At 36.5% G+C, this 22,006-nt stretch overlaps 1 protein-coding gene across 5 annotated transcripts; it reads left to right on the top strand.

Annotated features, from left to right (window-relative positions):
• The first annotated feature begins 13 nt into the window (after window positions 1-13).
• Window positions 14-19,134, top strand: EXO1 (exonuclease 1). 5 transcript variants are annotated; one of them, XR_010439567.1, is made up of 15 exons: window positions 14-587; window positions 2,916-3,035; window positions 3,909-4,032; window positions 4,791-4,928; window positions 5,147-5,359; window positions 6,703-6,890; window positions 7,729-7,825; window positions 8,399-8,615; window positions 9,525-9,780; window positions 11,314-11,779; window positions 12,279-12,380; window positions 15,497-15,690; window positions 17,552-17,849; window positions 18,059-18,159; window positions 18,362-19,134. XR_010439567.1 is itself a non-coding variant. In XM_064708430.1 (13 exons), exons 1-13 carry the CDS (start codon window positions 427-429, stop codon window positions 17,691-17,693), a joined length of 2,418 nt encoding a protein of 805 aa, XP_064564500.1. In that variant the 5' UTR covers window positions 14-426; the 3' UTR covers window positions 17,694-19,134. The 5 variants fall into 5 exon arrangements, 1 of the variants encoding a protein (XP_064564500.1); XR_010439565.1 differs by having other exon boundaries at window positions 18,059-19,134; XR_010439566.1 differs by having other exon boundaries at window positions 17,552-18,159.
• The last annotated feature ends 2,872 nt before the right edge of the window (window positions 19,135-22,006 follow it).

Here is a 22,006-nt window from a genome sequence, read left to right as displayed (position 1 = left end):
AGTTCCCGCGCGCGGGGCGGGGCCACGGCTCTCAGCGCGCGCTGCTTGAAAGCCCCGGTCGGCGGCCGCGCGCTGTGGCTGGGCTGAGCCGGGCCGGGCCGGAGAAGCCGCCGCTGCCCCGGGAGGTGCGGGCGGGTCAGGCCGGGTCTCCGCGTCCCTCGCCCCTCGCCTCTCTGTCCTTCTCTCGCCTCACTCTCTGGGCAGCACCGACCCGCAAAGAGGTACAGCCGCCACCGCCGCGTGGAGAGGCGGCCCGAGCCGGGATGCGCGGGGGCAGCCGCAGGAGCTGCTGGTGGCCCTGGCGGGGCCCAGCGCCCCAGCCGTGAGCTGAGCCGGCCCTTGAGCCGAGATCGAGAGCGAGCATCGAGAGCTCAGAGCGCTCAGCTTTGCCTTGGCTCCTTTCTTTGTTTCCCGCTCTGCGGCATCATGGGCATCCAGGGCCTGCTCCAGTTTATCAAGGAGGCTGCCGAGCCTTCCCACGTGAAGAAATACAAAGGAATGGCCGTAGCTGTGGACACCTACTGCTGGCTGCACAAGGGCGCCTATGCTTGTGCCGAGAAGCTGGCCCGGGGGGAGCCCACGGATATGTAAGTTTTTCTTATGTTTCGCTCTCAGCCCTTTTGCAAACTAATGTTTTGTCATCTTGGTGTTTCTTGAACTAAAAACTAATTTACAGAAGTTTCGCTTCTTGCTGTTGATTCTGAATTCTGAGTTGAGCTCTTTAGTAATGGAAATTTTTGGCGATAAATAAACAGCTTTCCAGCTGTGCAAAATAAATTTTAAAAATGTACATGTTGGGGGAAAACTAAATTTTTGTTTTTGCTGGAATACCCAAGGCTATATCAGTTAGTTTTGTTTTTTTCCTAGCATGAATTGCTCTTTACTATAATCTAATTTCTCTGATGAAATTCTGTAAGTGTAATTCTTTTCATTTCAAATTTAATATTATTTTCAGATACCTTTTTTGTATAGAAAGAGACTTCGTAAATACTTCTGTGACAAAGGTTATTATGATGTCAAGGAGTTTTGAGAGATGTGTTGTGGTCTGAATAAGGTGTAAGATTTTTTGCTGAACGTACTGTGCTCTTAGATAAAGTAGCTTTTCTAAATCACGTTTACACGTTTTTAGGGAAGGAAATGCACAAAAATTGTGGTCATATTTCAAATTTACCTCCACACCTTAGATCAGGTTTGCCTTTCTTGCCCATCTCTGGAAGTGTGGCTTGAACTCTTGTTTTAGATTGGATATAGGTAAGGCTGGAAGGGGCCACAGGATGTCATCTCATGCAGGCTCCCTTAGAGAGCATTACTTGGCATTGTGTCCAGGTGGCTTTCCAGTGTCGCCAGAGAAGGAAGAGACTCGAAAACCTCTCTGGCCAACCTGTTTCCGTGCTTGGTTACTTGCACAGAAAGGAGGTTCTGCTTATATTCTAGTGGAATTCCCGTGGTTTGGTTTCTGCCTGCTGCCTCTTGTCCTATTGCTTGGCACCACCCAGAGGCCCTTGGATCCATCAGATGTTTGATTGGAGGCAGGACAGAGTTGGTGCTTTGCAAATGGATTCAAATATTTGCTGCTGCTTATGTTAAGAACTGTGCAATTTCAATCCAACCCTGCCTTGGAGGTAGTGAAGGTTCCTCAAACTCCTGAGATAGGATACACTTCAGCTGAGGAAAAAATTCACTGTCAGGAGAAGTAGTCGTAGGAAACTTTGGAATGGTTGAATTTGAATACATAGGTACTTTATGGCCAAATCTTATTTCCATGCACATATGATCCTAGACTGGCACCTTAACTATAGTATAGAGTCCTTTCATACTTAAACGTTCATCTGGATGAAAGTTTATATAGCTACAGTGCTATTTGCTCCTGTCTTTCAAAAATCACTTATTTTTTTCTGTAGCTCTAAATCTAGTTTCTTCAGTGCTTGTATCCTTGCATTCTAAATGCTTCCAAATCCCACTCTCCTTCTCCTCCCTTCCTCTGCTGATAGGGTTGCTCTTGCTGTTTTAAACAGTGTCCTTAAAATTAAAAAACTAGGTTTTTTTTTTTCCTTTGGGCATTGGATCTGCAATGTGCTTGCTTAGTGTTTACAGCAGTTCTTAGATTCTAGTTCTGTGCTGCTGATAAAATGATCTCATACGGATCTGTAGAAATAACAGGTAGGAAGATGAGAGGTCTGAGGGAACAATAACATCCGGAACACCCAACAAATATTTTTTCAAGGGATGGGTTTGAAGGCAGTGGCTGGTTGCCTCCTGAGCTGTTTACTATCTTCACAGTTTTTAAAGAAGGGAAACTTTTCTGTCTTTTGGAATATTTTCAGTGCTGTGCCTGTATTTTTAGTATGGGAAGATACATTTGTATGTCTTGTCCGTAGGATATATCCGTTATCTGGAGGGAAGAGTGGGTAGTTCTACAAGGAGAGATTAAATAACCCCATCACTCCCAGCTCTACCAAAGTACATTTAGTGTGCATCTCTGGGGAAAGGCAGACTTGTGCTGGTCTGCTTCCTGTTTGTTTCCCTGGCCATGGTGAATTGACTTGCTGAAAGTAAAAAGACAATCCATGTTTGAACTGGTCAAGTTTTTGTCACGATTGAATCCTAATGTAGCAAAATGAATAGAATTATACTTGAATCCTTACTTCATTTTGTCTGGGAAAGAGGAGCAGTCAGCCCAGTTCTGAATTGGGAGGTGGATTGTTTCTCTTGGTAAAAAAAATCAACCAAACTGCATTCAAGTGTTCTTAGTTTTTTGTGATGCTGGGGGAATGCACAGCCTATTATGATTTTTTGAACAATAGTTAGTCCTAAACTTATAGTTCTCCTTTCCTGCAGCTGGAAAATGTGTAATAGCCTTGTAATTAACAATAAAGTTTATCTCTCTTTTCTTACTTTTGTTATTGTTGATACAGTTATGTAACTTTCTGTATGAAACTTGTTCATATGCTCCTCTCATTTGGAATTAAACCAATTTTGGTATTTGATGGATGTACCCTACCCTCTAAGAAGGAAGTGGAAAAGGCACGACGAGAGTAAGTACCAAACTGTATTGATTTGCAAGCAAAGCAGTTTTATCACTACAATAAAAATCAAAAACCCTCCAGCTAGGAAGTAAGTTCTGGTAAACCCCTCTGCAATGTAGTGTGATATTTTTTAATTTACATCTAAAATCAAACAAACTTCTTAGAGGTTTTCTTCCAAAAATAGAGATGCACTTCATAAATGAAAGCCATTTTATAAAGGAAGGAAGTAAGCCTTTGAGCAGTAGTTCCTGTCATGTATTAGAGGCTGTTAGTTTACCTACACTTGTGATCTCTGGACAAAAATATTTTTTCCCAATATAATTTTATTTCAAAATAGTACCCCTGTCCTCATCTTTCTCTACAAGATAAAAGTTGTTTCAAATTTGGATTCAGGTCCCTATAAATGGGACTTTTCACTGAAGCTATGAGAATTTTTCAGTATTGGTTGTTATTTATGAAGTCTCATGAGACACATGCTTTCTTCAGCGTGAAATGAACAATTTCCGATTTATGAAATTAAGTAAATTAGGTTTTCTGTCCTCTAAATCAATAACTATCTAGTGTCAGATACTCCCAACTCCCATTAAATCTATTTTTCTGCAAGCTGAGTGGGTGCATTGCTTCTTTTACACTGCTGATTTCAGTTCCTATTTGTCACTTTTTTCTGAGAAAATATTATCAATTTCAACATTCAAATCTAGTTGTCCTTGTCATTGCAATGGCATAGTTATTCTTTTGTTTTAAAAAATTATGCAGTAGCCCAGATTTGGAAGGTGTTATGATTTTCCCCCATTTCCTGCCTGTCTCTCTTAGTCCCTTCTGCTGTTTGTTTTTTAAGTGAACAATAATCTGAGATTGGTGATATTTTTATCTTTCTTTTAGGAGGCGTCAGGCCAGTCTTCTGAAGGGGAAACAATTGTTGCAGGAAGGGAGACTGTCAGAGGCTAGAGAATGTTTTGGGCGAAGTATAAATATTACCCATGCTATGGCTCATGAAGTTATTAAAGTAAGTTGTCAACATTATTGATAATGCCAGTTACAAAAAAAAAAATCTGCAATACATAGCATATCCTACTCTTCATTTTTGTGGCTACATCACTGCTTATTCTATATAGGAAAGAAAAGTATTCCCACCTGCTCACTCCATAGTTGACTTGCATGTTACTGGATTGTGTTAGGCGCAATTAACAAGCTTGAAGTTTATTATGCCCATTTGTATAAATAATGTGTCAAACAAAGCACATCTCTTCCTACTGCTATGAACTGAATTTGAACCTGTTTTTCTTTTGTGGCACAAAAAAACCTTTTTTTTTTTTTTTTTTGCATTTTTTCCCTTGTGTAGTTTCTGAGCATAGACTACAGGAAAAAAAATTGGCTGATTAAAAATAGTTCTAGTAGTGTTTTGCTACACTATCAATGCAGTCATAGGGTCTTCATCAAAAAATATTAAGTTTGTTCTAATACTGTTCTCCTTTGTCCAGAATATAACTTGCATGAGTTCAAAGCTGTCAGCTGTGGTCAGATGCAGTGGCAATAGTGTTATAGGAAAAGTTGTTTTTGTAAACCGTATATAGACCTAACCTGCTTTTAAAGTGGAGTTTTTGAATATGAAGTATTGGACTGTCACTGGGGGCAGGATGGGTGTGTGATTAAAAAGGTTATGGTTTTGGCTTTTTAATGTAGAGGTTTTTATGCATTCAGATCTCTTAGGGTAATTACTGAAAATTAATGCAAGGTACTTGTATGCTTCTTGTTTATGTACAGGCTGCACGGGCCCAGGGAGTTGATTGTATTGTTGCTCCTTATGAAGCTGATGCTCAGCTGGCTTATCTTAATAAGATTGGCATGGTTCAAGCTATAATTACAGAAGACTCTGATCTTTTAGCTTTTGGATGTAAAAAGGTATGGAAGAAAATACTAATAACCTTTACCTCTTGCTGATATCTGAAAAGCAGGGTTTGAAGTTGCCAAATGTGTTTGATGTATGGATTAACTCTTCTACAGCAAATGTGGGAAACAGAAGAGATGAGAATAGAACTCTGCCTCTCTGTTTCCACCAAGGGCAGTGAACCACCTTATATGGGTGAAAATGATTGGTTTCACTTCCTCTTAATTTTCAGGTGTTTCTGAAAATCGACAAGTTTGGAAATGGACTAGAGATAGATCAAACTCGACTGGGAAACTGCAAGCAGCTTGGAAATGTATTTACAGAAGAGAAATTCCGCTACATGTGTATTCTTTCTGGTTGTGACTACCTCCCTTCAATTCATGGAATTGGGTTAGCTAAAGCATGCAAGTTACTAAAATTAGCCAACAATCCAGATATTATAAAGGTAAACTCAGTTTTGCTTTGTGTTTTGTTTTTTGGCAGCCTATATCAGTATATTTGAAATTTAACACTGAACTGAAAATATGAAGCATTCTTGTCTTCCTCCATTTTGAGGAGAATACTAAAAAGTATTTTTAGTATTCTTAAAAAAGATGCTGGCCTAAACTTACTCAAGTGTTGAAGCTGATATATGTTTATAAGAAAAATAGCAGAAGTCAACTTAGGTAAAGACTTGTTTTAATCCTTCGAAGGTATATTGTGTTTGAAAGGAAACTTAATTTTTGGTAAGACTTTGATATTTTTCATACATGGCCCCCTCCCCCCAATTACTGCTTTCTTCTGCTTCTACAGATTTTTTATTTGAACTGCTGAATGAACTGGAACTTCTGTATCAGTACAGATTTTTCTATGTGGGGGAGGGGCAGAGATTGGGAATCCTATTTCTTGGCATACGTATGGATAAGGACATTTCTATATTAAAAACCGTACGGAAGAAAAGTGTGATTTGATGCAAAACAAATTAATTTGGGGTGGGTTTTTTTCTTATCCAATGTATGAAGTTAAAATAAATCTTGTATTAGGAAATACAGAGGCTAAGAGGGTGGGAATAACTACTTCTGTATGGGTAATAAGGGAGTGGAGAGGTTAAGAGCTAATAAGAATAGCTCATGGGTCTGTCCTGAAAGCAGGTAAATCTAATCCATAAAATCATTTTAATATGCAGTTTAATTAACTTAGTGTGTTATCGTCTTTCTTAAATTACTTGTTATATTTTATCTTTTTCTCTCATAGACAAAGTACTATGATTTTTAATTTTAAAATGTTTTGTACCATATAGAGCAGACATCAAAGTAACTGGTTTTGCTTTTGAGGAAGTAAAAGGGGAACTTTGCACTTTTCCCATGCAAATCATTATTTGCTTTAATGTATCTCTGAGCAAAATCCCAGAGCTTATTCTGGTTAGTTTTGCTTTTTTTCCATTTTAAGAGCACCCACATGTTGCTTATATGTCCTGATAATATGAATGATAAAAAATTGATGTGCATTAGTTTAAGTAAATACACCTTAAGGAGATTGTTTTTCTGATCACATTTTGTATTGATTAATTTATTGAAGGAGGTATAAAAATTGAATTGTTAGTTTTGTAATTGTAGACAATTTGAGTAGGAAAAGAATGTATGAAGTTCTATTTTCCTTCCTTCCCCTATTTAAGTTGAATCTGCTTGTTGCAGTAGGAGACTCATTCTACATTTAATTACAAGCAAAGATAATTAATATTTGAAAAGTATTTAACCTTTCACTTAACCTGTTAAAATGACACAGTTGAGTAATTTCTTTTTTTGACAGGTTATCAAGAAAATGGGGCAGTACTTGAAGATGAATATAACGGTACCAGAAGAATACATACAGGGTTTTACACGAGCTAATAATACATTCCTGTATCAGTTAGTTTTTGATCCTGTGCACAGAAAATTAGTTCCTCTGAATGCATATGAAGATGATATTGATCCAGAAACACTAACTTATGCAGGACGGTATCCTTTGTGTTGAAAGGGCAGAATGGGGAAATAAGGATGAGCTGATGTGATATCTTACAATTTTCATTGCATCTGTGACGTACTTGGATTTTTTTTGCATCCCTGCTTTGACTAAAGTGTCTTTTCTGCAGTCTTAAACTTTTGTGGGGGTTTTCTTATTTTCTCCTTTGCTCTGATTTTAATCAATTTTTTTTAAGTGCAGGGGGTAACTAAATGACCTATTATTGATACAGGCAGAAGTTATTGATCTGGTTGTTTTCTTTGGAAATAAATTGTTTAATGCAGTTTAAATATAAACTGACTGCCTTGTGGCTGTCTTGAATTCCTGCCTGTGTTGTGTGTTATAATCTCTTCCAGTTTAATTCTTGCAGTTTGTGCTCAACTCAGTCTCTAATCTTAGCATTTCCTGTTATAGCAGATCCCACTTCCTATAGAAAAGGTAGCATTTTGCCACAACTATGCAGTGTAAATTTCAACATGTGAGATTAGGAAAGTGAAGGAAGAGAGGGAACTGTTAAAGTAGTTACTAGCTTTGTATGTTCAAGCCCCCTGACCTCTGGCATTTGCAGAAATTAGGAAGGAGATGGATAGTGCCTCGCCTGCTGATAATTGAAGGATTTAGTATTGACTTGCATGATTTGCCAAAGGCTGCAGATCTATTACAATTGCTGTTACATCAGATTGAGCCAGGAGTAGTAGTATTAATCCTTTAGGTTAATATTCTAGCCATGCTTTTTAGCCAAAAAATGGGAAAGCAGCTGTTCTAACTTTCATGGTGCAGTTGTTGAAATATAATGTAACATTCAGATATTTTCCTTTACTGTGATGGCAACAGACATGTTGGTGATGATGCTGCTTTTCAAATTGCTATTGGTAATGTTGATATCAATACAATGGAACAAATTGATAATTTTAACCCTGACACGGCACAGGTAACATCTTTATTATGAAGTTAAATAATAACAACTTGATGTGGGTCTGATTGTTAATGGGAAAATGTGATTGTTATCCACAAATTAATTGTCAGTGACAGCTCCTCTGATATTACAGAAACTGTGTGCTTCCACACACGTAATTCTCATTTTTTTTTAAGGTAAAGTTTTATTTTTCATGGCATTTAATATCTGTTTTATTTTCAGACTTATTTGCTAAGTCCTTAAATTTACTTACAGAAGTAACTGGTTTAAAGAGAAAATTCTCAAGGAGTCTTGGATTTCTTCCAAGAATAATCCTCAATTGTTTCCTGAACAGAAATAAATTTTAAGCTTTAAATTTAGTCTGAGATGAGCAGTTAGTCACTTGTGCCATATTGATATGAAGACATCATGGGAGAATGAAAAGTATGAAAAGCATGAGAATTGTGGGAACAAAAAAAATGGTTTTTGTGGACTATGTCACTAGATGTACAAATGTCAACATTTCCTTCTTTGTATGCTGAGTCAAGAAATCATATATAGAAGGCAAAATTATAAACCTGTGTCTTGGTTTTTAATTGGTTTTTGTAGCCTGTGCAGCAGAGAAGTTGTGGCTGGAATGACCGACGTGATAATCATGTCAATAGCATTTGGAGCAGAGAGTACAAGTTTGGCCCCGCTGAAGATCCTGCTCCTCCTAAAATACACTTCCCAGAGAAACCATTAACCAAAGGCATGGAGAAAATAATTAGTGTGAAAGGACTAAAGCTTGCAGGCAAAGAGCTCTTGTCAAAAAGGCCAAGGAGTGGTATGTTTATATTAAATAAGTGCATGAACAACAGTAGAAGGCTGTGTGAATAGAAAAGAATTTATCTTGTACTTTATGGTATGAGGCTTTAGAGGCTTAACTCTTGAATGTAATTGTCTGTATTCTGTTTTCAACAAGCTACAAGACTAACAGGCCATAATATTAAAGCCTATGTGATGATTAAGGGTGATAGCAAACTTTCAACAGAACTTGATCTTAATCTTTGGTTTGCTATAAAACTCTGGTGGTATCAAATTCAGGTTATGTTTAATACAACCTGTATTTTGATATAGTTTTGGTTTTAATTTCTATCTTAAAATGGCTTGTGAAGAAGTTAAAACAGCTTGTTTTCCTAGCATTGATATTAGGCCAGACTGAAAACCAAGAATGTTTTCTGTACTCAGACTATGCTCATTATGCCAAATTTTTTGCTTTCTCTAGTTTATCTGTGTTATCTCATCTTCTATGCCACCTGAGTTACATGTGCTCAGATAAACTGTGGGCTTGTACTAGAAGAGGCACTTTTTATTCCTATTGTGCTTATGTTGTTTTCCACTGCTTCCTTTGCTTTCTGATTATACTGCTGGAGTTTTCTTTTTTTCCTTTGGTACTCCTGGTATCTTCCTATTCCCTTGCTTATCAAAGTCTGTAGGTAGTTTAGCAACCTGCCTCTAAATCGAATGTAGTTTCATTGTAGTTATTCTGCCTTCACTCCATCTATCTTTTCACTGAGTTATTTTTAAGGCAATGTACTAGAAAACAATGGCATTAACGACAACCAAACTCTATTTCCTTACCAGACCTTACTAATATTTTTAAGCCTATGAGAGTAAATATGTAATGTTTTGTTATCTAAAAACTGATTAATTGTAGAATGTACTTTTACAGTGATGCTTAAATTGTGTTTAGATTCAGAAGAAGTCTCAGATGGAGATCTGTTGAAGCAATATTCATTTTCAAAAACAAAAAGAATCAAGAAGGAGGATGATAATGATGGTCAAGCACAAAAGAATGTGTCAGCAATACAAACCCTTGATTCTCCAGCAATTTCCATCACTCAAGAAAACACTAACTCCCTACCCAGAGTTAGAAATAAATTTGCTTCATTTTTACAAAGGAAAAACAAAGAGAAGGATGTTGTAATTGTTCCAGGAACAAGAAGCAGGTATGCTTGTGTCACGTGTTTTCATAAGTAGCAAAATACTGTTTGCTAAATGGCCCGAATACTGAAAATAGGAAAAATGCTACCTCAAACATTTTATGCAACTGTATTGCATCTCAGCCAAGATGGTGGATCCTTTGTGCTAGGCACGCTGTCTTTTGGAGGACAGATAATGTTGATTTTTTTACTGCTGAAGTGAAGACTGAGACTTGAATGGTTTGGTTTGGAGTGGACCTTAAAATCATCTCATTCCAAACCCCCTGACGTCAGGACACCTTTTTCTAGACCAAGCTGCTCAGAGATCCATCCAAACTGATCTTGAGCACTTCCAGGGATAGGCATCTGCAGCTTCTCTGGGCAGCCTGTTCCAGTGCACCACCACACTCACATTCACCACCGCCACACCTCACAAGGTGAAGAATTTCTTCCTAGTATCTGATTTCAGCCTCCTTCAACTTAAAATCATTCCCTCTTGTCCTGTCACTACATGCCCTTGTGAAAGGTCCCTCTCCAGCTCTCCTTTAGGCTCCCCTGTAGGTACTGCAAGGTGTTATAAAGGTCTTCTGGAACCTTTGCTTCTCTAGGCTGAACAGCCTAGAGAAGAAAAGCTTTCTCAGCTTTTCTTTATAGGAGAGGTGCTCTGCCTCTGTGATCAATTTGGTGTCTCTCAAGAAAATATTTAATATCTCTAGGTATCAAAATTAATTAGGAATTGGCTGGGGTTTTTTCCCAGGTAAAAGACATGTGATATATCTCAAAAAAACAAGGACAGCTACTTGTGGCAAATATATAAGCAGTTAATAAATTCATGGACTTAAGTTGATGGGGCTTTTGGTTTATTGCAGTAAAGCTCAACCTGGTCATACTCAATGACAAATATCTATTCTTAACCCATCCCATTCAGCTGACACTGCTGATCTCTGCAGCATCACTTTGAGAACAGGGACTTTGTTGTGGGTTTTTTTCATTTAGTCCCATTTGGTCACATCTACTTGAATTTGTTTTACGAAACATTATCACAATTAGGTCTATTGTGTAATTTTTATCTTAAATAATATGAATATTTTTGAGCAGTGCAATTTTGCAGAGCAGTCTTAATACCTTTGTTTTAAAGCACACCTTTCTGAGCTGAAAGTTTTGGAAAGCTTTTTTATTGCATGAAAAATTAAGAGTTGTCACTGCTGATTGGTTCTTCCCTAAATCTGTGCTCAGTATTCTGAGGAACTGCTGCTATAGCATGGAAAAATAGTAGTAAAGTTCTATTTTCTTTGATAAGTGAAGCTGTAGTATTTCACTACTAGCTTTATCATCTTTAATTAATATATTCTTAAATTTTGCAGGTTTTCTGGGTGTTTTTTTGTTGGTACTTTTGTGCTAAATGTCTCCCTGAGGGACTTTTCCTGTTGCCAAAATAATTTGTCTGCAAGTATACCTTGAAAATAAAATTGATGGATAAAAACAATGATGCAAATGAGTATGTCATCATCAATAACTTTCTTCCCCCTTGCTTTCCCCTTTTTTTTCCCCCTTTTTTAGGTTTTTCTGCAATGATGCAGATATGTTTGACAGTAGAGCAAAGAAGGAAGCTTGTGATCTAACTCAGGATGCTGAGCAGGACTGCCAGAAACAGGAAGTAAAACATGTAGCTGAAGATGTTTCCAGGTTTTCAGAAACTGAAAAATCATCACAGGCTATCTTTACACCTCCTGGAGAAATGCAGAAAAGTTGTTCCCAGGGGTTTAGCAGCCTCAAAAGTAACTCAGGAAATCTTGGTCTACCTCACACTGCGTTTTCACAGCAGTTTCACCAACAGAGAAACAACTGCATTGTATCCCAGGAAGATCAGATTAATGCAGCAGTGTGTGATGAATCAGAGGAAGAGTCCTCCCCCTTAATAGAACTGGAACAGTCATCACAGTCTCATGGGTCTTCTGGGCCATCAGAGTGCAGTTTGGAGTCTTCAGAAATCCTGCAAGTGTCCAACAACAGCTTAGGTGTAAAGGTAAGAAAATTAGACATTGTTTCAGCATTTGTTTTCACTTTAAATTATAAAAGAAATTATTTAGTCAAGTCTCCTTTACAGAAAGGTGCCCTACAGATGATGTAGCTTGTGCTAATAAAACTTATCTCTACACAGAATCACAGGATGATCATTTTCTTGTCAATGCTTAACATAATTGTACAGAATGGATTGACATACTAGCTTAAATAAAATCTGTTCTCTGTTTTTAGTTTGTTTTGAGTTTTCTGCTGCTATCACTGCAGTGTCTCATAAACACACCTGGTAGGCAGCCTTTTGTTCTCTGCTTTTAGTCCCTGAAGTGCTTTCAGAAGCATGGCATGCCTTTGTAGTGTTGCTTGCTAAAAGCCATGTTTTTGTATGAGTTCTTCGAACTGCTGAAAACGTTGTAGCTTAAAGTATATACGCGTAGCTATGAAAGCATATATTGTGTTTACAAAAAGACAACCTGTTTTAAAACCGGATCAATTTTCTCTTGAAGGAATCTGATTCTAGTTCAAAACCGAATGATGATCAATGTTCTCTGTCTGTGCTATTTTCTGCTGTTCAAACTAACAAAAAAAATACAATCATCAAGACCAAGGTAAGAATTCTTTTAATTTTATGAGCTTTACTAAATTCTGAAAATCAGTTTCTACTAGTTCTAAAATGAACTTGTAATCAGTTTCTACTAGTTCATTTTAGAGCTTGTAATGAAAGACTTAAGCAATGTAAATGTTGACAAGACAAAGCTTTATTCTTGTTCATCTACCCTGGAGCTGGGGTGAAATATAACCACCTGTAATTGATAACAGAGTTGCAACTTGTTTGGGGATTTTAAACACTTCAGTGTAAAGTAAGCCAGGGTAAGGCAAGAAAATCCATTGCAGGTTCTATGATATAAATTGCAGTAATGTTCAAAGTCCAGATATAGTCTCAAGATGCAACTGTAATTTGACTTCTCTGTGTTTGCTTGTATGTATGAGAAGAAACTTATGTTCCTTGTTTGTGGAATATTTCTAAGAGCTTAATATATTTCTCTAGTTGATAACTTCTAAGACTTCAACAGCTCTGACTCCTGAGGTGTTGTCATTAGAATTGACCAAAAGATGTAAGAGGCAGACATTTTCCATGTATGTCCCCTAGTAAGTTTTTGTGTACAGACTAAAAATCAAAAGCTTGTCTCTGCCAGACAAGAATATTGTGTATTTTGTAAAATAGTGACATCTTGTGGTTATTGTTAGGAACTTAATTGTTTAGGAGCAAGTTACATTTGTATTTTGGAACACTTACATTTTTCCTGCTTTTCCTCAACAAGACTGAGCAAAGAAATGGTCCTGGCCTTCAGAATTTTTATTACTTTGGTTTTTAAGGCTGTGTTTAATATGTTTTACATTATTTTGCTCACCTTAGAAGGTATATTGGGAGAGTGAATATATTAAATATTGGGGGATCACATTATGGAAGTACTGATTTAGTATAAGCATCACATAAAAACAGAATGTCAACATGCTTGGAGCCCTTCAGGGAAAAAAACTGCTGAAAATCTGTGAGGACAATAGGGTTAGTTTAAAGCAAGTGGCTGGTAGGAGGATTTCCAACACTTATTTCCATGGCCATGAATTCTCTCTTCTACTGTTATGTGCTGGGAATAATAATTATAAAGAATTACAGCAGAAAACTGCTTGGCCAAAAAGTAACCTGACAGCAACAACCAAAAGGTCAGTCATGTGCTAACTTGGGCCCACCTAGACTCTTGGGCTCTTGTGAGTTGTCACACCAGTGAGACCATGGGAGAGCAAAGGCAGAGATAAGGAGCACCACTTTTGGCTCAGTTTTCTCTTAGAATTTATTAAAATCTTGTTAGGATGTTTATTAGGATCCTGAAAGTGTAGAAAAAGGGAAATGTGTGCTGGTGTTAAACACAGCAGAAAATACCAAAGGGGAAAATGAATTTCAGATTTAGGCAAGAAGCAGTTAATCACATAATGCATAATTTCTTCTGATTTTGGTAAATTCAATATCAGCTATGTAGATTTACTTAGGGAAATTTAATAACTGGGGGAGGCAGTCTGAAAAGTTTGTCAGCTCTTACAGTGGTTCCAATCCAAAATAGGAAGTGCTACCTATTCAATTCTAATATCAAAACTAGTAGAAGCTTTTTACTAAGAAATGTCTGTGATACAGAGCTCCCTAAGACCTCAGGTTTTTTCTTATGATACTATTTCAGCTGTGCTTTTTACTGCTAATTATTTTTCACAATTACTGTGAGCTCAGCAAAGAGTCCAATACTAATAACAAAGAAGAGCATTCTGCTCTGGCTTTAAATTTCTTAGCCTACTTTTGGGATAGCTAAATTAAGTTCTAACTCAGATGTAATTCAGAACTATAGGGATACATAGGATTTAGGTGCTTTATTTTATTCTTCCTAGTATTCTTGTTCCAATTTTTAGCTCACATTCTAGACACTTTTTTTCACTCCTTGGAATACCAAGATCTGCTTAATATATTTAGGTAGAAAAAGTGCAATTTCAATAATAAAATCATAGAATCATTAAGATTGAAAAAGACCTTTGCAGTCAGGTCTAGGTGTCAATCCAGCACTACCATGTTCACCATTGAACTGTATCCTGAAGTGCCATATCCACACAATTTTTGAACACTTCCAAGAATTGTGATCCTGCCACTTCTCTGGGCAGCCTGTTCCAATGCTTTACAACCCTTTGCAGGAATAAATTTTTCTTAATATCCAATCTAAACCTCCCCTGGTGCAACTTGAGGCCATTTCCTCATGTCCTATTAGTTGCCTGGAAGAAGAGGCCACCCCCCACCTGGCCACACCTTCCCTTCAGGCAGTTGTAGAGAGTGATGAGGTTGCCCCTGAGCCTCCTTTTCTCCAGGCTAAACATTCTCATCTCCCTCATCAGACTTGTGCTCCAGACCTTTCCCCAGCTCTGTTGCTGTCTCTGGACTCATTCCAGTGCCTCAGTGTCTTTCTTGTAGACAGAGATCAAAACTGAGCAGAGTATTTGAGATGCAAAAAAAGAGACAAATATAACAAATGTGTGTAGTGGGGAGATGGCAAAATGCTATGATGTTTCAGAAGGAACTAAGCTATGAATTTCCTTGAAGAAAAGGCTGCCGAGATGTTCCAATTTAAGTCTGGTTGTATTTAAGAGAGAGATTCTGGCCAAGCACAGCTTTTCTGAGCTTCTGGTATAGAAATTGGATAAGAAAGTCCAGGTAGAGGTTTAATGATCCTTGGGGTCATCATACTGTTACCTGTGCTCTTGCTTATGGCTCCGTCTTCATGAAATCTGAGTGAGACTCAAGGGAGCAATACCAGAGAGTTGATGCTCTTAAAATTCTGAAAGATGGCATCACATGAGAGCACAACAAATAGTCTTCAAACAGATGAAAAAGTAACTATTCAGTAGGTTTTAAAAACTGAATTCAAAATAAATTAGTATTTACAACCTTTATATAAAGGCTTATAGAAGTGGGTTTGCCAGTTCTTATAGCTGCAGTATGTCATGTGTTTGAGATACCTTTTTTTAGATTATAGACTATCTAAATATACATTGTTATGGCATTTCAGATTGCATTATCTCAACACAATGTAAAGCACTTTATTTTTTGATTATAAGCTTTGCAGCATGATATCTGTTGCTTGCAGGTTGTCATTTTAACCATGTGCACTGCAATATCAAAATCCCACAGGTTCCTGGATTACGTAAATCCAGTAATATAAAGTCACATATGGTAACAAAGCTCAAGCCATTGATACCTGCTAAAGTAAGTGGACTAAGCAGGAAACTGTCACCTGTGCAGAAGAAAAAGGACTGTGATACTGAAAATAAGCTGGGGCTGCAATCCACTATTGGGGAACTCTGGAAAAGTTTCCAATTTAAAAGGTGAGTAGCTTTAATCCTTTACTTAGTACACTGCATGCTTTTTTCTCAAAGAAACAATTTTCAAAGCAGACTCTATACGTGTTCTCCATACAATTCAGTACGGATAACAGTGCAAGATTAGATATTTTCTACTTAGGATTTATAACTTTCTAAGCTTGATGTAAACATGAAGCATGGTTTTTCGTAAATATATTTTTATAATTAGTTTTTTCTTTCTAACCAGGAAAAACTCTAGCTGAAATTTAATGAATTTTATTGATAATTACATTTAGTTTACCATAATTGATATGAAAATCATTGCCATTGTTTGGCATCAAACACCAAAAATCATTTATTGACCTAAATGCAAAAGCTGCATTCAAGTTGCTAAATTTAATTGAGTACAAGACTGCTTCTGTTTAACTCCATGTCACTCACATTTGGAGATGGCTGATTGTCAGAACTATTCTGCTTTCAAGGTGACAGTGAACTGATATGGAATATTTCTGTTAGGAAGAGTATCTGGTTACAAGAGGCATTCTTGCATGTTATAAAATTCTGTTGCTTTCCCTTGTGGAGATGACTTTTCTAACTTGAAGTTTGTGCAAATAGCCTCAGGGTTTGAATTTTAAGGGCAACTATTATTTTTAAAAAGTACAACAGAATCTGAAGTGTAGTTATTCTGACTTGCACTATCTCCATGGGCTCATGTTAAAAACTTCTGGTGGCAAAGTTTTCCCAGCTTTGAGTAGCAATGTCAACTTTGAATAAATAAGATTTATTTAAATGAAATTATTTTCACTAACTTGAAACCAAATGTGAGTAGGACAAAAGTATTCTTTGCACTGAGTAGTAAATGTTGATATTGGTGAGCATGTGTTAATTCAGATGAATGTATTTTAGTAAGTTTGGGCCTTAGGGTGGGTTATTGTAAACATACAACTGTTTTCTGTTTAAAAGTATGACTTAAGGTATTTACATTTTTAGAAATCTTACTTTTTATTATCTTCCTTATGGGGTGTAAAAATGATCAACAGTTTCAAGGAGGAAATGAAACTGTTTTTGTATTAATTGCTTGACCTCTATTTGGGAATGTCTGACCAGGGTTGCTCACAAGGAGAAAATTCATAAATTTGGATTTATCAGAATACAGGCAGATAGACCAGTGTGAGCCTAGGTGGCACTCTCTGCTGATGGTTGCAAGACTTGGCTCCCACCATGCACATTTTATCCATCCAGTTTTGGTTGGTTTGGTTTGATTGGCTGGTTTGTAACCTCTGGCTGTTCATACTGGGGATATATATTTTTCTATTACTTCTATGTAAACAATAATTTCTTAGCTTTTAGGGCATTTCTTAGCTTTTTTTTCTCAACATATTTCACAAATTGGGCTTTCTACTGCTAGAACTTGCTTAGCTCTTTTTTTTTTTTTTTTCAGTTTTTAAGATGTTTCTAAATTAGCCTTATGTTTTAACAATTTTTACCTTATGGCAAATACATCCTGTGGGACACTAACCTGTTCTGCCTCAATGTCAAGGCTCACAGGATATATATATATATATATATATATATAAAAAACCACACTTATTCAGAAGACCTGAATGTTAAGGAAGCAGGTACAACCCCAAGCAGGATGGGATACATACAGTCTTGCATAAGTAAAGCTAACAGCTATCATTCTGTCACTTTCAGTGACAGTTGTACTAAAATTTAAATTAAAACTTTGCATCAGAAATTTTTATTTTTTACTTATTCATAGGTGTAGTGGGTAGTTAGGTGATGGGTCTTGCTTTGTTCTAACCTGTGTATTCTTACAGGCCTGTGGTTAGAAGCACAAAATATCATTCTTCAATTTTGTTTTATGTTTGGTTTTTTTGTGCAGAGAGTATGAAAAACTTCCTTCTTGTAGAAAGTCGGATCCTTTGTCTCCAATCAAAGATAATATACAGCTCACTCCAGAAACAGAAGAAGAAATCTTTAATCGTCTGGAAAGTAGTCATGTTCAAAGAGCTATATTCCAATGAACTGCATGCTGTTCATGATGGGATGGATTTTTAATCACTGTCAAAATTTACCTTTTGGATATTTCATCAATATATAAAGGATGCTTTGAAAACCATCAATGTACTTTAGTCTGACTAGTGATTTATCATCTCTTTTATAAAAGCATGAATTCAAAGGTACAGTTCTATACTGACTGGAATAAAATAATTCAGATTCCTCTGTTCTTTTATTCAACGTCCCCATGCTAAATTTTTCTCCAAACCCTTTTAGTTGCCCCTGGGCATTTGTATGTCTCACATACAATCCAAGTTTCTACAAGAGCAGCAGAACAAGTTTGTGTCTTAATTTGTAATAATTAATATTTTTTGCCTTTTTTTCTCTTGAGGCTAATCTGGATTCACTACAGGTTTAAAACTGCTGTAAAGTGTGCATGACAGTCTGCAGTATACTTCCAGCAGTCTGATAATTATTTCTTTTCCCTATAAGGTAAGATTTGCTCTCTTGACAGTTGGCTTTCTGTTTGGTTCAGTTATGCTGGCAGTAGGAGTAACTGGGGGAAGGAACTGCAGAAAGGAATATCACAAATATCTGGTCCCCAAATTGTCACATTAATAGGATGCAATACAAAAAAAATAATGTATTCTTCTGTTTACCATGTCTGTTTCACATTTATGTTCTCCAACTACAGACACCCAAAATGCCAGTCCTCAGAGGTAGGGTTACAAAATAACATTGTCAGCACAACAGGCCGAGCTTCAGTGTTCAACTAAAGGAAGAAAATGCAGGAGACTAGAGCCCTTGCTGTGTTTGACTCAATTACCATGAAACAGTATGATGGGATTTCAGATTTTTACCCTGCAAATCAGGATTTGAGTCACTGTTAAAGGTATGTTTGAAACTTTCCTATTTTTAGGAGTGGGTAGTATTTCTGCAGCAGATGAAGGTGAAAAAACATACCTTAACCTGTGAAATATATAGTTTCCATTCCTGAGATTATTGCTTTCCCTCAGCCTTTGAGCTTTTTGCAAGAGTTTCAATTTTGAAATTACCTATGAGAGGCAGAGGTTTTTAGGTTGCAATGTACTTTTTTTTCCTCTCTTAAGAGAATTTCCATCTATGAAACTGAAGTGACCACCTGAATTAAATTACAAAGAAGCTGCTTAAAAGAAAAATTTGATCCCCAAATTTGTGGGATCAGCCCTCTTATTTCTACATTTGTGTTGAAGGTATGGGATACAAGGAATTGAAGCAATGATGCTTTAGGACAGGCTTTCTCTCATATGTGCACCACCAGAAAGTCCCTACCACTGAAAAGCAGTATTTTAATGTTCATCTTCAGAGAGGACCATCTCAGGTATGATGTTACAAATGTAGGCCAGGGATAAATGTTTGTGTTTCCAGTCATAAAACTGTTGCCTGGGATGAATTTTTATGTGTTCCTACAAATATAATAAAAATGACAGAATGAGTCTTTGATGGGAAAACCAAAAAATAGTCTATTTTCATCCATTGCTTATTTATTGGTGTGGGAGTTGCAAGGTTTTTAGTACAGTACATTCTTGCCTTTTTCCTGCCCCTTCATAAAAAAGGCCACTTGTTCCTGCTTTAGTGGATCATCATAAGAGACAAACTACTTGTTTTTGTGCTAGCAGGGACAGGTGATTTTAAGGGATTGTCTTTTGTGACAGCTACATTGTATGTTCTTAAAGCAGATTTCTTAAAAATACTTCTGTATAGTTCCTGATTTGTTTTGGAGATCTTGGGTACTGACTTCACATTACAGAGGCTTCTTTTCAGGAATAGAGGCATCTGATACATTACACGTAACATGTGTAAGGATATAATAGCATTTAAGTTTTATACTTCTAATGGGAAGTTATTGTGTTGGTGTTTGCTCTGTGGAAGGTACAATAACATAAATGCAAATGAATTGGTGCAAGACTTTATTCCTGATTTTAATAGGGTAGGGTAATATTCCGTAGTAAAAATTATTATATATCAGAATAGGAGAAATTATTACAGGTTGTGATGGCCTGGGGAGGATAAAATATAATGCAGTGAAAAGAAAAAGGAAAAAAAATACAGAGGAAAGACAGTTTGGTGATTTTAAAAAAGCAGGCATTTAAGATTTGAGTAGTTGGAAAACAAGTGAGTAGAAGGAATTGAAAGCAGATGGCAAACAAGGCATGACTGTGTGTTGCTTGCTTTATAATCTCATAAAATAGTAAATATACCTTTTTAATATCTATTACTAATATTTTTGATTTTATCAGCAGGACTTCAGAGTATTTTTATAAAATTGATGGCATTGCTAAACCATATTAAAAGGGTAAATCTGGCCCAGAAAAGCTGAATTTACTAATGGTGGTCTAATCAAGCTTCACTTTTTGAAAGTGCTGGCTGGCCATTCCTTCATCAGAATTCTCATATAAATATGCAGTATCACAGAGAATTAATGTGAGAAGGTGATCCTCCAAATCCAGTCATGGTTTTGAAACTGTAGGTGACTTGTCCAAATTCAAATGAGTATTTCTGTTTAAATCTTTTTATTCTTTCTCACACAAATCAATGCAGTAGTCATTTTTATGAATGCATGTGAATAAGGATGTTTTGAGGTCAATTAGGAGCTATTAGCATCCTTTTTTTAACAATTAGCTAATTCTGTTAAATGAAAAACAGTTGTAGATATTTCACCTCACCATTTTTTTTCCAATGAAGATGATTTTAAATTAGCTAATGTGAACTTTAGTGTATTAAAACCATTTTCATTAGCAAACACAATGACCTTCAATATTCATCTGAATTACAATGAACATTTTTTTTTAAGTTTTAGGTAGAACTAAATAACATAAGTATTGATTTAAAAAGAATTTCTAGTTTAAATATCGAGAACACTGACTTCTGAGATTATGGTTGCTAAATGCAAGAAACCATTGAACATTTTTGATGGGTTTTTGTTGGGGATTTTTGTTGTTGTTTGGTTGTTTTGTTAATAAGGTAAGTTGCTAAACAAAGTAGAGTTCATTTAATGGTCTAAAATCTAATCAAAACTAAGCTGGATTGTCCTATGTCCAATATTATATGTATGTTCACAGGCTTAATTGAGCTAATATTTGTATTGGCTTAAAAGTCTGCTTCTTGGAGGTCAGTCACAGTAAGAACATCCATCTTCTCACTAAACTATAAAAATGATACAATTTTGGAGGCTTCTGTGGTTTGTCTTGTTTTTCTTGGTTTCCTGTGTCTGGCATGCACATTTTGCCAGTGCCAGAATCCTGAAGTGTTATCAGTTGCACAAATTTCTGTCTGACAAGAAAGACCAAGAGACTGTCAGTTTTCTTCATATTCATGTGGATTTTGCCCACTTTGATTTCACAACATTTAATAGCTTTAGGCATTCAAGAATATTATGCTCCTATGTTCTGGTCAGTATTTTTAAGTCAAATTTCAGCTGGCTTTGAAGAAGAAAAAAAAAAGCATGCCTACTGGCAGTGCTTAGCTGAATAAATACAAACTACATATAAATATCACCATATTTGTACTAAATCCATCTTTTGCATATCCTTAGGTTTCTTTTTTAAACAATTCTTTAAAACACATAAAAGCTTTGCATAACAGATAAGTTAGGGTAGTCAAAGTGTAGTTTTGGGGTTGGGTTTTTTTGGTTTGTGGTTTCTTTGGCTGCCATTATGCTATTTCCTCAGCAAAAACAACATGAAAGACTTCCCTTCTTTGCCCTAGCCCACATTATGATTAATTTATGTATTAAACCATCAAAATGCTGTCTTATCTGCTTTTTAAGCCAGCAGTGGCAAGTGGAGAGAAGGAATTTTGTGAATTTTCTGGAAAAGTTACAGTAGCCTGCTGTAGCAATTTCCCCAAAACTAGTGATTGTTTGTTCTGTTTTCCAAATTACAGAAGATTTCTGTAATTTCCCAGGTTATAGATTAGAATAATAATCTTATTTACTCAACCTTGAAGTTAGTTCACTGACGTCAATTCTTGTCTTCAAGGGAACACTGACTACTGAGCTTTACAGCTAAGAATTTCTGTTTTCATTCCCTCTTTCAGGTTTTAGACTTGTTTCATAATGATGGCATGAAAGTGGAACAGTAATTTAAAATATACTTATTCTACCTCTCCTCCTCTACAGCAAAGAACAATATTTGATGTGCAGCCCTACTTTCATTTTCCCATGCAAAGTTATACAGCTATAATTAAGCACTAAGAAACTGTGAGACTAGATGCCCGAGAAAGGTTTGTTTTACCTGAGACTCACTGACTTCTGTGGATCAACACAGGTGTTTAAAAAAACCAGCCAAACTTGCTGAAT

Source organism: Zonotrichia leucophrys, chromosome 3, assembly GCF_028769735.1.
Source record: "Zonotrichia leucophrys gambelii isolate GWCS_2022_RI chromosome 3, RI_Zleu_2.0, whole genome shotgun sequence".
Lineage (NCBI taxonomy): Eukaryota > Metazoa > Chordata > Aves > Passeriformes > Passerellidae > Zonotrichia > Zonotrichia leucophrys.
This window is presented reverse-complemented; position numbering and strand designations above follow the sequence as displayed.